The sequence below is a fragment of the Schistocerca serialis genome, chromosome 3 (genome assembly GCF_023864345.2).
Source record: "Schistocerca serialis cubense isolate TAMUIC-IGC-003099 chromosome 3, iqSchSeri2.2, whole genome shotgun sequence".
Lineage (NCBI taxonomy): Eukaryota > Metazoa > Arthropoda > Insecta > Orthoptera > Acrididae > Schistocerca > Schistocerca serialis.
This window is the reverse complement of record NC_064640.1, coordinates 234,611,740-234,630,175: the sequence shown is the minus strand read 5'-3', so window position 1 is coordinate 234,630,175 and position 18,436 is coordinate 234,611,740. Positions and strand designations below refer to the sequence as shown.

The 18,436-nt window shown below is 40.8% G+C and overlaps 1 protein-coding gene across 1 annotated transcript in view; it reads right to left on the bottom strand.

Annotated features, from left to right (window-relative positions):
- LOC126470770 (mucin-22-like) overlaps positions 1-18,436 on the bottom strand; it is a 169,900-nt gene that overhangs the window by 13,858 nt on the left and 137,606 nt on the right. The window contains exons 4-5 of the mRNA XM_050098776.1: positions 15,093-15,345; positions 431-607 (exon numbers count right to left, since the gene is read on the bottom strand). Of these exons, the coding sequence (XP_049954733.1) occupies positions 431-607; positions 15,093-15,345 (430 nt within the window). The remainder of the gene's footprint in view (positions 1-430; positions 608-15,092; positions 15,346-18,436) is intronic.

Sequence of the window (18,436 nt, the reverse complement as noted above, 5' to 3'; positions counted from 1 at the left end):
TCATTTGACTTCATTAGGGACAACCAAAAATTGTTTAATAATAATGTGCTTCGCATTTCAGTTTTCAATTCCTGTCTCTGTTTGCACTGAAAAGACATTCCAAAAATATATTGCTCAAGTTTCTTTATGATTCATGCTTCAGATTCTCCTAAAATGAATATGCTTACAGTTTTCTCTTATTTTCCTCTGTCTGTCCCATCAGATTCAATATTCTCCATATATGAAAATTTGTCACAGTGAAGAAGTAACAGAATGCCTCACACAATATCCTTGAAGAAGACCTATGTGGAACACTACATACAAGTGCCTCCTATTTTCTATTCATGAGTTGTCATACAGGTAAGTCTTTCACAGAACTATCAGTTTCTACAATTGTTTTTACTGCACTGCAAATATCATTCCACAATTTAGAAGTGGTAAAGCTACTTACAGGTAATTTCTGAATCAGCCCCAGGCTGATTATTGTAGGCATAATATTTCACATTCTCCATATGAATGATGGCATCATTAGTCCCCTTGATTGTAGTAGTCTGCTGGCACTCCATTCCTTTGCCAACTTCCACTTGAAACAGTTGTGCATCAGTAACAACTGAAGTGAATGGCGTATCTGAAAATAAGCAGACATTATGTTACATATATAATACAATCCATTTCAGGCACATTAACAGGTTTTGTATGACAGAGTGTTCACAAAATACAACTTTGAAAACTGCTTCAGGTGCAGTTGTTAAAACTTTATTTGTTCAGTTAGTAGTAATGATTAAAACTGCATTTACAACCACAGAGTTCAGCATATAAATACAGCAGATAAAATTAAATTAAGAAAAAGACTTTCAATTAGTAACATAAATACATGTGCGATACTTTCTCACTGGACATGCTACATTTTTGTATGTTAAGTTCATCTCTGTAACAACAGGAGGTGACAGGAAGAAAAGTATTCAGTTTGTTTTGAAGCTATGTTCCTGCTTGTTAGGCATTTTTCTTTCACTGGCTATGAAGGCTATGTTCTTTGTTACAGCATTATTGCCCTTTTCTGAACCACAGTGGCATAAAATGAGAAGTAATGAATTTCACAAGAAATTGCATGAGCTGGTAAGCAGTAGTTGAAGTATGTAACTTCTTAAAGATTCATGACAAAGTGATAGTTGTGAACCACACGAAGTAATCATTTTTAAACATTATTTTCAATTACATCATCATTAGGATTTGTAGCACTGACTGCATTATTTGCAAGAAAGGTAAATTGTTTGCTTTATATTAAATGAAAGATAATTTACAGGAAAGTGAAGAAATAGTGTACAATTGAGATGTGGGTGAAAATAAGCAGTTTAAATCAATGTCCCTCACCAGTCCTCTCTCCATACCCAGCCCCATTCTCAAAGACCCATACTGTTATGATAAAAGCATAAATTGAATAGTACATCATGTCTAATTAGTAACTGCAGTCAAACAACATTGACACCCCTTTTAGAGTAAATTTGACTGCAAAGGAAATGCCAGGTGACTTACATGTACCCTCTGTGACTCCCTTCCACAAAATGAATGATCTACATAATGAAATTTTCACTCTGCAGTGGAGTGTGTGCTGATATGAAACTTCCTGGCAGATTAGAACTGTTTTGATCTGCCAGGAAGTTTCATATTGTTGCCCACTCTGCTGTAGAGTGAAAATTTCATTCTGGAAACATTCCCCAGGCTGTGGCTAAGCCTTGTCTCCACAATATCCTTTCTTCTAGGAGTAATAGTTCTGCAAGGTTTGCAGAAGAGCTTCTGTGAAGTTTGGAAGTTAGGAGATGAGGTACTAGCAGAATTCAAGCTGTGAGGATGGGTCATGAGTTCTGCTTGGGTAGCTCAGTTGATAGAGCACTTTCCCGCAAAAGGCACAGGTTACAAGTTGATTCTTGGTCCAACTCACAGTTTTAATCAGCCAGGAAGTTATTTTATCCACATAATTTTGGAAATTATAGGCCTCTCAACTTAAAATTTGTAATAAATGAAGTTATGGAGATACTGTTAACCATATAAATCAGTACAATAAGCAATGTGTTGTATTGTCTTAAGGAGGCCCAGCATGACTTCAGGAAACAACACTGACTCAAATTTCAGTTCATCAATTTTCTTAGACTGTTGTAGAACCATTAGATGAAAGTTTCAGTACACTGGATCACTGTAAATCTGACAAAAGCATTTGATAAAGTTACATCAAGGGCTCTTTACGCAGTAACTGAGACTTGAATTGTGGTTTGGGTTGAGGGCTCTTTGAAGAACAGCATAAGGATAAGGATAAAGTTTAAGGACAAAGTAGTGATTAACAGGGAAAGTGGAAGTGCTGGGAAGGGTGCTATGGGATTGTGCACTACTTGCAATATACTGCATATATTTGTAATATCTTTTTCTTTCTCTTATAGCTTTATCTTGCATCAGTGCAGGGTCAGCATTTTCGTTAATGGATTTGGCATAGTTAATTTAAGGGCTGGTGGGTGCCCTTCTTGTTGCCACTGCATATATTTGTAATATACTGTATACATACACAGTGGTACCAACTCTAATGTTAGACTATTTTCAGAAGGTCTTACAGTTTATGGCAGGGTAAGAAAATTATCATATTGCAAAATTTTTAGGAAATCCTTCCTGGATTACAGACATCGCCAAATAACAGAAAATGACTATAAATATAGAAAGAACCATTTAATAATTTTTTACATTGCAGTAAAATTTAGAAAGACACCTCTTAAACGTTAAAAAAATTTACAGAACTCTGAGGCAACATTTGATAATACACTGGATTACCAACTTCATATGAGAGAAAGATGTAGTCTGTGAAGCAAACAAGTTCTCTTCCAAATAATGAGACTACTGAAAGAGTGCTCAAGAAAACTGAAGCAAGAGGTATACTGTTCTGGGGTTTGTTTGGACTGCTGAAGGTATCTGTGGGCTCCATAATAATCATGTTTTGAATTTGACTGTGAGGATGTACAAAGAACAATAATATTTAGCTGATTAAATTTCAACTGCTTTAGTAGTGACACTGGCAAGATTAAGTATCTAAAATGGGGCTGTTTAAAAGTGGGAGGAAACCCATACACTGGTTTATTGTTTTCAGGGCATGGATTGTGGTTTGGAGCAAGTTCAGTATGGAGAATAAGCCAAAGGTTACATCATTCTTATGACATAAATGAGCACTACTGTGATGTTGGCACATTATCTTTCACAAGGAAAGATGATAGGGTGTGTAACACATTCTCATGAGACAGCTTAAAATACATTATAGTATCTAAAAAATGAATGAAGCTATACCAAATGATAAATATAATCTGTGTATTTTGTAGGTTTTGTTGCAGCCAAAGCACAAGAATTTCACCATCATTTTATGTAAAAACAAGTAACAACAACAACAATAATAATACAAAAACAACTAAATAACCCTTATGAAATAATGGTAAGTTGTGGTTCTTGCTAAAGCAGAAATATGTAATTTTCAAATCGAACTTTTAGAAATGGCTTCAAGAAATATGTTCTTGTGTTAACTCAAGAGGCATTACTATGTTCGCTATTACTTTTCTGATTCCTGAAGCACAGACTTATATTAAACTGCAATAGACACCACATATTTAAAGCTAACAGGTTGCTAAGTTTTCATTATTCACTGTTGTTGACATGCATGGAAACTTTCTGTCTTTTATATCATATGATCTGTCGAGCAAAATATCATGACAAACAGTCCAGCCTCAGTGGCCACAAACAGTGGCCATGTGTCTGTAACTGTGCTTGTGTGAATGTGTCTCCTACTTTGGCAGAAGGCCTTTCAGTGAAAAACTCAAATGCATGGCTCTCTTTTTGTTGTGCCTGTGAGCAACTCAACGTCGTCTCTATATGGTGAATAACAATATATTCTTTTCATACTATTACAGAAATTTTCAGTTCATGTTGTAGCGTTTCAGAAATGTAGCTGCCACATGGATTGCTAGTATTACAACTGAAATGTTTACTATTCAGACTGCAGTCGGTCCTAAATTCTTTCTCGTATTTAATGCAGAAATAAGTTAAAGGAAGTTATATATTTTTAGAGTCGTATGGGAAAGTGGGTTCTTTGGAGTTTGAGAGTGAAGATTTATACTATGCACAATAAATTTCTTGCAGTCACTCCCACTGGAGTTCAATGAGCATTTCTGTGATGCTAATGAAACAAATCTGTGACCAAGTGCACAACTCTTCTTTGAATACTTTCCATGTCTTCCTCTGAAGCAACTTGATACAGGTTCCAGACAAACAAACAAGAATTTATTGAATGAAGGTTCTGTGAATCATCTCCTTCATGCGTAAACAGCACTTTATTAGCTTTCTTCTGATTAAATCCAGTTTGGCATTGTTCTTCCCTATGGTTATACATTTATAGTAATTCTGCAATATATAATTTCAGAGGCATACTCCTAGATACTTGTTGGCTCCAGCAATTCCAGTGTGTGATCATATAGTCAAAGGACTTCAGACTTTTTTTGTTTATTTTATATACTGTGTAAAATTTATTTGTGTTGAGGGTCAGGTATTGCTCTTTACAAACAAGTGATAAACATCGTTAAGTCTTCTTGTATATCCAAATAATTTTTTAAGACTGTTATCTCCTTGTATACTGTTATGTCATTTGCAAACAGTTTCTGAAAGTTAAAAACCATGTTTATCTGGTCATCAGGTGATCATTTATACCATAGCCTTCTATGACTATACTTAATAGGTTGTTGATTCTACAACTAATTTCAACAGTAAATTACAGCCACTCTATCATGGCTGGGATTATACTGCTATTAAACCGTTAGCAACTGACTTGCTCTTAATCCGTTGATAGTTCTCATTCCATTCAATCACCAACACTACCATCTGCAACTGCATTCACACTATTAGTGCAGCTCTTATCTTCATGGCAGAGCATCTGTAGATTCTTCAATCATTTGTGCAACAAGCCCTTCTTCAGATTTGAGAAAAAGAGGTACACATCATACCCAAACGAACAGATGCATTACTGATGATCCTTAATTAGTCTGCTGAATTCACCCTATTTCCCAAAAGAAGACAATAGCACTCTTGATTCTTTGTTTGATAATGTTATGGAATTTAGTTCTGAGCATATTCTTGTCATTTTCTGACTGTCTGTCACTGAACAGTCCAGTAATTTCTTTCCTTAATAAAGGAATTTAAAACAAAGTATTGGATAGGAAGATTAAAGTTTTAGTTTCTGGAGTCTTCATATTGTTGCTATTACCTGTAAGGGACTGATACTACCCAAGTACTCAGGAAATACTGACCAGTTGCAGACTTAAGAAAATGTTTATTTAGTGCCGAAGGTATTAAAAATTTTTCAGTTTTTCTGGTATAGCTATGTGTCTAACATTCTTGGACCATATAAAGTGCTATGAATTTTTCCATGAAAGTGACAGATTCCAAAACAAAATCGAAACTCTCTTGAGGAGTAAGTATTGCCCCAGTCTCCCTTACATAATGCAGACATGCAACTCGAGTTCCGCCTAGATCTTCCTGGGGAGGAATTCAAGAAACTGGCAACACCACTACCTACATAAAAGAAGTCCAGAACCCAGAAAACCTCAACCAAAACCACAGAGGGAAACATAATGCACCAAAAGTATCCACCTGTGGCTGCCACAACTGACACATCACAGAATATGATAGTGAACTCAGCGAGTCCCTGTGAAAAAGTACCGATATTTGTCTCATCAGTCTAAGTAATATCTTGGAAATTTTTATCACAGAAGCTGACAACACTGGCATACAAACACGGTCCATGCACCTAAATGGCAATGACAGGTGAGTGTTTTTAATCACACTAACCACTCAAATGATGTGTCTGACAAGAGAAGTACCCCAGCTTGAAAAATTGATGCAGCGATTTGGTTGTGAAGGGTGTCATAAAGCCAATGTACCATATCCTGAGGCAAGCTAGTCAATAACTGTTGTAACTGGTCCGCGATAACATGGATACTGGCACTGGGACTAAGCTGACATCTGAGCAGGCTCCACACATGTTCAATCAGGGACAGATCTCGGCACCTTGCTGGTCACAGGAGTAGCTCAATATCATGCAGACAATTGATAGCTGTTGCATGAGATGTAACACACAAGAATGCAAGATGTACATGATGTACCACTGTGTAGTTGGAGTTTCCTCAATCACAACCAGCTGTGACCTGAAGTTATATGCGATGGCTCCCCACATCATGGTTCCAGGAGTAAAACAAATGTGACTTTCCAAAATAGTGAAAGAATTGAACCCCTCCATAGGTTACTAACATACTTAACAATGATGGTCACGTGGGGCAGAGAAAGAACTGTGATACATCACTGAATGCAGTGAGATGTCATTTAACAGGAGCCCTTGCTTTCTGGTCACCACTCCAAAAGCAGTGATTTGTGTCCTGGAGTTAACAGAAGCTTATGCATGGCTCAGTAATTCCGTAGTTCAGCTGCTGCTAGTGTCTGAGCAATTATGCAGAAAGACACAGAAAGTTACAGGGAGCCCATTACTTGATATTGGATGAGAGGCACAGATTTGAAGGGGATATGATGTCCTCTGTGCACTACATAACAGTTATTACTTGTTGTGGCCAGACATGGATCACCAGAACCTTGCTGACGAGTATACCTGCCGACATCTTTCTACGCAGTCCAACATTGGACCACTGTCACATCTGAACTTCCACAAATCTGGATATTGCACGATTCGACCAGCCGACCAAATGGAGACCCACAATCAGACCCCCTTCAAACAGTACGCTTGTTCGCTCACTGCTTGAATACTGCTCAGCAGTGTGGGATCCGTACCAGATAGGGTTGATAGAAGATATAGAGAAGATCCAACGGAGAGCAGCGCGCTTCGTTACAGGATCATTTAGTAATCGCGAAAGCGTTACGGAGATGATAGATAAACTCCAGTGGAAGACTCTGCAGGAGAGACGCTCAGTAGCTTGGTACGGGCTTTTGTCAAAGTTTCGAGAACATACCTTCACCGAAGAGTCGAGCAGTATATTGCTCCCTCCTACGTATATCTCGCGAAGAGACCATGAGGATAAAATCAGAGAGATTAGAGCCCACACAGAGGCATACCGCCAATCCTTCTTTCCACGAACAATACGAGACTGGAATAGAAGGGAGAACCGATAGAGGTACTCAAGGTACCCTCCGCCACACACCGTCAGGTGGCTTGCGGAGTATTGATGTAGATGTAGATGTAGATATTCTCAAATGAGATGTTGCGTCTCCATGGCCTTCACAGTGATCACTCAACGTCTGACACTGTTCACACCTCCCAATTACAGGCTGTCCATAATTAAGGTTCCTGTTTCAAAACGCTATAGAAAGATAACCACTTCTCAGAATGACGTTAGACTTGAAGAGTATATTATTGACACAAGGGGAAACATCATGAAAAAACTAACGAAAATGTTGCGAATAGATGGCGCTGTAAGCGTCAGGATATGCACACCAACAGATGCGCAGCACACTGCTGTTCCTCAGTTTGTATCTGATATGCCCAACATGACTGTCTTAATGAAGGATCGCGTGCTGCTGGTAAAACTCATTTACAAGAATGGTGGCTGTCTGCCAGTAGTCCTGCAAAAGTTCTGGGCACTCAAGGATATGAAAAAAGGCAGTGGTCTGATGTCTGTTAAGGGTCTGGTGAAAATGATTATAAAATTGAAAGAGACAGGTTCTTTTGAAGTGCAACATGGCAGAGGGAGGAAAGCAGTTGATACAACGTCTGTAGAAGATGTGACCACAGTACTGCAGGAGGGGTCGAGTGGTGGCGTGTAAGCATGCAGAGCATGCCCAAACGTTGAACATTTCTGCGAGCATGGTGCATAAAATCCTAAGACGCATGCTACATTGCTATCCATAAAAAAGATCTTTTTCAGGAGTTGCTTCCTGCCGACCTGCCAGCATGACAAGCGTTCACTCTGGAATTTCTTGCTCGTGTGGAAGTGTACAATGAATGGCTGTGGAACATTCTGTCATGAGATAAAGCTCATTTCCATCTCTAAGGACATGTCAATACGCAGGATAGCAGAATATGGGCAACGGAAAATATACACGCACATTAGCTGATATCACTTCATTCTGCAAAAGTGACTGTGTGACGCGGGTTGACAGTAGCGTTTATCGTAGGTGCATATTTTTCTAGGAGACGAGTCCTGCGGGTACTGTTTCCTGTACCTTTTGGTGTGAGAGCCTTTTGCGCATCAAGATCATTCCAACTCTTCAATAGCACGGATGTGTGGGCAGGATCATTTTTATGCACGCTACTCCACACATTGCACAGCCAGTGAAGCGATTGCTGCGGAAGCATTCCGGAAATGCCAGAATTAACAATTGTTATTTCCTTACAGCGTGACTGTCCAGATCATCTGAGCTAATCCGTGAGACGTTTGGCTGTGGGGTTATCTGAAAGATGTTGTGGTCATTGCTCCAGATACAAACGTAGCTGAATTGAAGGCACGCATTGCATAACGCATTCTGAATATGACCCACCGAGACCAGGCATGGCTCGCGATTTCCATACTGGGGAAGGCTGCAACGTTTATCAACCGGAACTAAATCAACCTCGGGCTGTGCTACAGATCAGTCTGTCACCATAAACAAGATTTCGCAAGGAGGAGGATACATCACACACTAGCCAAACATTTACATACTGTGTCTTCTTTCCGTTTCATAAGCAACTACCAAATAATATCAAAAGCTAACTTCATGGAAAAATCTATAGGTAGCTTATTTATCCCCCAACGTCACATTTTCCGATAGTTTACCACAACAAATCGTACCAAAAGAGACGTTTTGGAGAGATCCTTAATGCAGTGTATGTTAGCTTCGCTGCTTGCTTAATGTTTTTGATATTTTAATTTCTTAACTTCAGACCTTTAAAGTTTTTTACCCTCAAACCACGATGTTAATGAGTTTGCATAACGAAACAGTGACGTTTCCATCACGTCACGGATCTTCTGTTGTGACTGGCTGACATGGGCTACCCGAGCAACAGTCATGCTAATTTACACATCGTGTTTGTCGTATTTATACTTGTGTATTATAAAAATATTCATTGCAAATGATATGGCGCACACAAACACTCAGCTGCATTGTACATTGCTCTGTTAAAATTGCTTGTACACTGTTATGTTTACATCGGGCCTAGGCGCACCAAGTTCCTCCACTTTCATCCTAACTATATGTTCCAAAATTTTACCTGATAAATTGCACACTGAATTCATATTGTGCTGTTTTCGAATTAGTGGTATGCTGCTGTTATTCGCAAAAAAGTAAAACTAAACTCATGCATAAGACATTAACAAAAAGAAACTTGCTAATACCGTACGTTCCCGCAGTCAGCAAGCAAAGAAATTAAAGCAACGGAACATATTTCGCGCAAGGGGTATGTTTCGCTCGCTTTTTCCTGTAATCATTGGTGACACTCTCGCTAGATGGCAATACAAATGGTTCAAATGGCTCTGACCACTATGGGACTTAACTTCTGAGGTCATCAGTCCCCTAGAACTTAGAACCACTTAAACCTAACTAACCGAAAGACATCACACACATCCATGCCCGAGGCAGGATTCGAACCTACGACCGTAGCGGTCGCGCGGCTCCAGACTGTAGCGCCTAGAACCGCTCGACCACTCCGGCCGGCGATGGCAATACACTAAAGCGCCAAAGAAACTGGTATAGGTATGCGTATTCAAATACAGAGATTTGTAAACAGGCAGAATACGGTGCTGAGGTCGGCAGCGCGTGTATACGACAAGTGTCTGGCGCCGTTGGTAGGTCGGTTACTGGTGCTACAATGGCAGGTTACCAAGATTTAAGTGAGTTTGAATGTGGTGTTATAGTCGGGGCACTAGCGATGAGACACAGCATTTCCGAGGTAGCGATGAAGTGGGGATTTACCCGTACCACCGTTTCACGATTGTACCATGTATCAGGAATCCGGTACGTCCAGAAAAAGATCCTGCAGGAATGGGACCAACGACGACGGAAGAGAATCGTTCAATGTGACAGAAGTGCAGCCCTTCCCCAAATTGCTGCAGATTCCAGTGCTGGGCCATCAACAAGTGTCAGCGTGCAAACCATTCAACGAAATATCATCGATATTGGCTTTTGGTGCCGAAGGCCCACTCGTGTACCCTTGATGACTGCACGACACAAAGCTTTACACCTCGTCTGCGCCTGTCAACACCGACGTTGGACTGTTGATGACTGGAAACACGTTGCCTAGTCGGACGAGTCTCGTTTCAAATTGTATTGAGCAGATGGACGTATACGGGTATGGAGACAGCCTCATGAATCCATGGACCCCGCATGTCAGCATGGGACTGTTCAAGCTGGTGGAGGCTCTGTAATGGTGTGAGACATGTGCAGTTGGAGTGATATGGAACTCATGATATGTCTAGATAAGACTCTGACAGGTATCACATACGTAAGTATCCTGTCTGATCACCCACATCCAATCATGTCCATTGTGCATTCAGACGGACTTGGACAATTCCAGCAGGACAATGCGACACTCCACACGTCCAGAATTGCTGCGGAGTGGCTCCACGAATGCTCTTCTGAGTTTAAACACTTCCGCTGGCCACCAAACTCCCCAGATATGAACATTATTGAGCATATCTGGAATGTCTTGCAACGTGCTGTTCAGAAGAGGTCTCCACCACCTCGTAGTCTTACGGATTTATGGACAGCCCTGCAGGATTCATTGTGTCAGTTCTGTCCAGCACTACTTCAGACATCAGTCGTGTTGCGGCACTTCTGCGAGCTCTCGGGGGCCGAACACGATATTAGGCAGATGTATCAGTTTCTTTGGCCTTCAGTGTACTTATGTTACTGTAATCTTGCACTCTGCCAAGATATTTTCAAAATTATTCCAGCAGTGGACAGAATAAAAACTGTCTAAAACACTATCAGAACAATAATAATAAACGTCGATTAAAGACACATTAAAGCATAAATAGATATACGGAGACAGGGATTCGACAGCAAAGTTTCAGCAACTTTATCCATTCTCTTTTGATGTAAGCAGTGGAAGGTGAAAATTGTGTACAGTTTGGTAGGAAATCCTTAGGCTGAAACACCAGACACTTCGCGACGCCCATAAGAGTTGTACTCCGAGGAAAGCACGCCCCCACACCTCAGCTACATAGAGCTAAGCGGGATTTCAAGGCTCAGCCTTAAGACTAGCTACTACTTGTTCGAAAACATCGAATGACATCACTTATCAAGAGTTCCAAAAACGTTCACTAGCGTTACTTAGTCCTGCCTGGGAAATATGAGAAATGCATTCTGATAATGTAAATTCCGTAATACATTATTGAGAAATTTATTTTAATAAACATTTTGGGGTGGCTCCGCCTCAGAGCCTTTAATTACGAGCCGCGCCCGCCCAATATATTGCAATATGTTGTGGAACATACTGTTTACTTTTTATGCGGATTTTTGACCCAGGACCATTAAAGGCTGATGTCATTTTGCTTTTTATGCTGTTTTTGGCTTCAGGACAATTAAAAACCGATTTTTCCGATCCGATATGGTACGGCCTTGCCATAGTGATTGGGCTTACCTAACTGACAGTGCCCCAACAGTTGACTGCTGAACTTGTGCAGTCATGCACATTGAACAGTACGGGTGGTGTAATGTGCAACTCAAACAATAGCCGTCGTATTGCGATTTGTAGCCGACCTCGTTTTCGTCATTAATTGGTAAAACTTCCGTAATTTTGTTTCTTACATTACTTCTCTCCCCGCGTCAATAATATGCCGTTAAAATTTGACGCAATTCTGAGCAGTGGTTCTCTTTCTACAGCGTTTTCAAACTGGAACTTTAATTATTAACACCTTGCACTCTACCAGGCCTGGGAAAAACACTAAACATTAACAACACCAATGCACTCTGGTGGCCGTTCTACCTGTCAGAGATAATTGCTACTCTAATCAGTTACATCGGAATCGATGGTGAGTACATGTACGAGGTGTGGTCAAGAAGTAACGGGAATTTTTGTTTTTCTTGAAGAATCTTTATTTATTCATCAGCGTCAATTTTGTCCCCTTCAAACTACTGCCCCTTAGATATGATACACTTGTGTGAGGGCTTTTTGCGATCTCGGTAGCACTTCTGCAACTCACTTTACGTTATTGCGTTCAGCTCCTTCAGCGATTCTGTTTTTATCTCATCACTGGTGGCAAAACGACCTCCTTTCATGGTTCTCTTCAGCCTTGGGAGCAGAATGAAGTCGCAGGGGGCCACGTTCGCGAATACGGAGACTGAGCCAACATAACGGTTTTGTTTTTTGCCAAAAGATCACGAATAAGCATTGATGTGCGAGCAGGAGCATTATCGTGATGCAATTTCCACGAGTGGTTTTTGCCCCAATTCTCGTCATTTTCTTCCGGTTACTTGACGCAAACGATGCATAACTTCGAGGTAGTACTCCTTATTGACCGTACGATCATAAGGTAAGAACTCGTGATGCTCTATCCCATTGTAATCTAAGAAAACAACGAGAAGAACCTTCACATGTGATCGAACGTGTGGATTTTTTTTCTGTCTTGGCTCTTCAGGCAGTTTCCATAGGGACGATTGGGCCTTGGTTTCGACGTCCTACTCGTATACCGATGTGTTGTCATCAGTTCTGGATCGTTGTCGACTTCATTCAGTAATTCCTGAGCGATATACACGTGACGTTGTTTTTGGTCGAAATTCAACAAGTTCTGAATAAACTGCCTATTGGCTTCTGTCTCAGGTTCTTCGGCCGACGTTCATCTAATGATTTTTCTGACGTTTCGCCAGCACGAGTGGCTGGCATTGTCAAAGCTTCAGCAATGGAGGCTGAAGCTTTGACAATGCCAGCCACTCGTGCTGGCGAAACGTCAGAAAAATCATTATATGAACGTCGGCCGAAGAACCCGAGACAGAAGCCAATAGGCAGTTTGTCAACAAGTGGCCACGAAAGCCTTAACAATTTTGTAAGTTCTGAATAAACTTTGCTGCTACACATTTCATGTCCAAAACCTCCTAAAAAATTTCTTAGCATGAGCCAAATGGTATGCCGATGTCATCAGCACCCTCTCTGAGGGAGATTCGGTGATTTTTCAGAACCATTTTCTTTACTTCTTCCACAATGTCGTCAGTAATTGATGTGCTAGGGCGTTCGGGGCGGTTGTCGTCTTCAACATCTTGACCCTCTTACAGAATGTTTATACCACTCGTAAACTCTTGCCTTACTCACAGTAGATTCGACCAAATCCATAGTCACGTTTCGGAAACGGTACTGCACTTTATTCCATTTTTCTAGCAAAACTTTATGCAAATTCTTTGATCCACCTTTCCCGCAAACAAAAGTTCGACGAGCACTCGAACACACGTATATCCTTTTCGACTTTCAACTATAAATTAAATATTCAAAACAGTTGAAAATGCAATCATACTTCAGGAGTACCAACAAGATAATTTTTTTTTTTGAAAATCCTATGTATAAAGCCCGCGAAATTAAAAAATTTCCGTTACTGTCTGATCATGCCTTGTATGATGTTACATTGACATTCGACCGTATCTTCTGAATGTTTCACTTTTTTGGTCAGCCGGTGTATTTTGTTTCAAGCAAATGTTAAGCTTTTTGCCAAATAAGACCTGATTTATGACTTTTATGAATCTGGTGGTTATAACTGTCTGTTACATACTGTTGTTTCCTCAGTAACTTACGCTTATGTAGACTCGGATTCGTTAACATTTAGACATCGATTATACACAAATGTAAAACTTGATTAAAAATGACACTGGCTGGTGGTAAACCAGACACGTATTCGTATTTTGAAATAAGTTTTATTCGGTTTTAGCCATCCGTGTTTGGGTTTTACCCTTGCAATAAGGCCGAGAGTATGGCTAGGACACAGACAAGCGCAGCCAGACAGTAAAGGACAGCACTGTTTCTAGAGGCACGTGCTTTCTAAAACGGATCACAGCTGTAGAGCCGAACGGTTGTGGCGGAACATTCCGAGGGAACGAATATGTTGCAAGCTCGCGAATAACACACTGACAGCATGGAGCTGTCTAAGCGTCGTAGTGTACGAGACGGAACTTGGAGGCTAACTATTATACCGATAATGGGCGTATATTGTTAATTTGTTTAAAATTACTGAAATTGTAGCACCAAGGAGAAAGATATTGTAATTAAGCTGAATAGTTTATTTAATACTATCCGAAAATGAGGTGAGAGGTGAAAACACACTTTCTATGGGCGAATTCTAGCTTGGATCCATTGCAGACATTTAATTTTCTTGATCGGTACCACTGTGTAACAGTGCTATTTGAACAGTTGCATTAAATATTGTCCCCGGTGTCCGCCCCAGGGCTGCACTATGCTGCTCCGTCACGCTTTAGCCAAACTGCGTGTCCTGCGCTGCGCTGCTCTGCTTTCCAGCTGCACAGCAACAACAGGAACCCGCTGGAGTTTGTGAAGCTGGAGCCCGACAATATGGAGAACTCTCACTAACTTCACCCAGTTACCAACATATCCTTAATCTAAGTACAATGTTGCGCTAGAGGCAAATAACCCTCGTCGCAGCGGTGTACGAGTACACAGCGGACTCTGTGGTACTTTCTTTCTCTGTCCTTAGACATTTTCACTTGCTTCGTCTACCTTGTCGTAAATTGATCATGTTAGTGGATGTACGAACAAAGACACATCGATGCGATAACATTGTTGACTCGCCTCAAGTAACTCTTACAGAAAGGTGGGGACTGGATAAAAAAAATAAAAAAAATAAGAAAAGCTACAACTGTTAATCCATCAGTGCACTTCGTTCGTTCGTAATAACAAATTAGTCTGTTGTCGAAATACTCTGCATGTTCTCCACGGCGATCCATTCTGATGACTTTCTAGTTAAAATACTGAAGTAGTGCCCCGATGACACGCTGTTTCGTATCTATTTGCTTCACTGTACTTGCAAAAATATATCACCCTCAAGTAAAATGTCTTAGAACTTTGTAATATAATTTATTCACAACGTAGATTCATTGAAGTTTGCTGTGTCCCTTACCTCGATCCTTAGCGTCTGGGAAGTTGACAGAATCCAGGATAACCATTATTTCAACGCTAGCAAAATGGTATCGCTGACCATCTGCAGTCTTTTGTATACTCATTAGTAAATGATTCTTGTCTTTCGGAATCTCCCTTCGCCAACGTTTCTGTGTTGTTGGAGGATCCCAGACAATTGAAATGTTTTGAATTTCCTCGCCACAATTTCCAGTAATTTCTGCATTTTCGGGGACTGTTACATTCGCCGTCTTGTGCTGGAACACAAACAGAAATGTTAACCTCTTGCTTACATAGATCGATTAAGAATTTCAGTGGTGGACTTCACGCAAGAAACGATAAATTCTAGCGGTCTCTGGTGCCATCGAAAAACAAAATTATATGTCAGAAGAGCATAGATTATGATATTATATTTACATAGTGATATTTACGGTGACATTGATCCTGAGATTTATAAAGAATGCTTATCAAGTGCGTCGTTTGACTGTACCGAGTATATAAACTTTGATCGGTGTAGTATGACAAAACAGAAGCACAATTAATGTCCCCTATTTGTAACAGTTGTTGTACGAGGGACTTTCAGTAATTAAAGAGACAGAGTGATGCAGAAAAAACTTTGTATTTTTTATAAAATGAGACGTATACTGCTTCTCAACATAATCTCTAATCTTTCAACTAACCGCCATCTCAAAAGACAGTCAACATGACTTTTCCCGTTGATACCTGTGTTATGAATTTCTATCAGACGGGTGAGCTGGCGTGCTCCAATTCCGTGCTTTGTCTTTTTGATTCAGGTTCAAAATGATGAAACTAAGTTCCATCACACGTTAAAATCTAGTTTAGAAAAGGGTTAGCTTCCTTTTAGCCCCTTCTTTCAAGTCTGTACATACTGAGTTTTGTCTTCTTGTCTTGTTGCGTTATCTCTTTCGAGACCCACCTTGCACATGTTTTACTGTACTTCAGATTGTTACTGATAACTTTATGAACTGTGTCAACTCCTATTGCAACTGGTTTCGCTATATGTTCAAGTGTAATGCTTCGGTCTTCACGAATAATGTCATCAATGGGGGTCTCAAGCGAAGGAGTTAACACTTCAGCTGGTCGGACAGGACATTATTCGTCAGTTATTGAAATTCAATCGTTTTTGAACTCTTTGACCTATTTATAAAAATATCCACTGTTCATATGACTTTCACCAGGCGGTTCGAGAAAAGATTTTAATCGGTTTTTCACCTTCAGAAATAAAAAAAAAAAAAAAACGGGACTCCGACAGTTGTTGTCAGGTCTCCCCAGCGATGCCAACTAAAGTCGTGAAAGTACAACACTCCTCCTACAAACTGTTTCATTTCTACATCAATTTGTCTCTTTAATTATTGAATGCCCCTCGTATAATCTGACATAATATTTTTTTTCTCAAAAGCTATAAAATATGCCACAATAATATGAAAGGATATAAACATAGATGCCTTCGGGTCTTCTACGTAGCAGCCAAAGAGATAATGGTACGAACATCACTAACATCAGACAAGAAGTCTGTCATTCGCAGAATATCTGAGAGGCAAATTTAACAGAGTTCTTTTCTCATATTACGTAAATTCTTATGTGTTACACTTAGAACAACATTAAATTGTAATGTTTTGTTTTAGTCAAAGAAAAAAACCACAAAATCTTATTGCTGTTCCGAACCATGCCAGGATCCAAGTTATTGACGTAAAAAAGTAGGGGAAGGACGAACAATGAGGGCATGTGTGGTTGGGGACAGCAGAGTTGTTGGGTGAGCAACAATAGTGTGTCATTTGTGTCAGAAGCAGGCAGAAGATTGCCAGAGGTGGAAACTCTTCACCGTGTGTTGGGAAGATACGGGACGGAGTAGCTGCCAGCAGGGGTTTTTCAGCGTGATCTGGCGATGAAGGACGAAGCACAGCGGAATCTATCCAGAATTACGCTCTAACACACCTCGTGACTCATAGGCTGCAAGAATTAGAGGAATGCTACTTGAGGTGGCTGCCATATGGTGTGTCACATAAAAAAAAAATGGTTCAAATGGCCCTGAGCACTATGAGACTTAACATCTGAAGTCACCAGTCCCCTAGAACTTAGAACTACTTAAACCTAACTAACCTAAGGACATCATACACATCCATGCCCGTGGCAGCATTCGAACCGGCGACCGTAGCGGTCGCGCGGTTACCGACTGAAGCACCTAGAACCGCTCGGCCACAGCGGCCGGTGGTGTGTCACATAAAAGGAGGGACCACCACCATCTTATAAAACAACCTTGTACTTCAAAGACTTGCTGTAAGGACATTTAACTAACTGATCTCAAAGCTGTAGCGATGGTTCTAAATTTGATTTACACTGAGGTGTCTAAAATCATGGGACAGCGATTTGCACATATACATATGGCGGCAGTATCGCGTACACAAGGTATGAAAGGGCAGCACATTGGCGGAGAAGTCATTTCTACTCAGGCGATTCACGCGAACGGTTTTCCGACGTGATTATGGCCGTACGACGGGAATTAACAGATTTTGAACGCGGAATGGTAGTTGGAGCTAGACGCATGGGACATTCCATTTCGGCAATTGTCAGGGAATTCAGTATTCCATGATCCACAGTGTGAATAGTGTGCCGAGAATACCAAATTTCAGGCATTGCCTCTCACCACGGACAACGCAGTGGCCGACGGCCTTCACATAACGACCGAGAGCAATAGCGTGCACGTGGAGTTGTCAGTGTTAACAAACAAGCAACACTGCATAAAATAATTACAGAAATGTGGGACGTATGACGAACGTATCCCTTACGTCAGCGTGGCGAAATCCGACATTCATGTGCTATGGCAGCAGACGAGCGACGTGAGTGCCTTTGCTAACAGCGCGAAATCGCCTGCAGCGCCTGGGCTCGGGACCATAGCGGTTGGACCATATGGACCTGGAAAACAGTGGCCCGGTCGAACGAGTAACGATTTCAGTTGATAAAACCTGATGGTAGGGATCGAGTGTGGCGCAGACCCCACGAAGCCATAGACGCAAGTTGTCAATAAGGCACTGTGCTAGCTGGTGGTGGCTAAATAATAATGTAGGCTGTGTTTACATGGAATGGACTGGGTCCTCTAGTCCACCGAAACTGATCATTGACTGGAAATGGTTATGTTCGTCTACTTTGTGCCCATTCTCAGCCATCCATAGACATCATGTCCCCAAATAACGATGCACCATGTCACCAGGCCACAACTGTTCGCGATTGGTTTGAAGAACATTCTGGACTATTCGAGAGAATTATTTGACCAACCAGACCACCCTACATGAATCCCATCAAATATTTATGGGACATAACCGAGAGGTC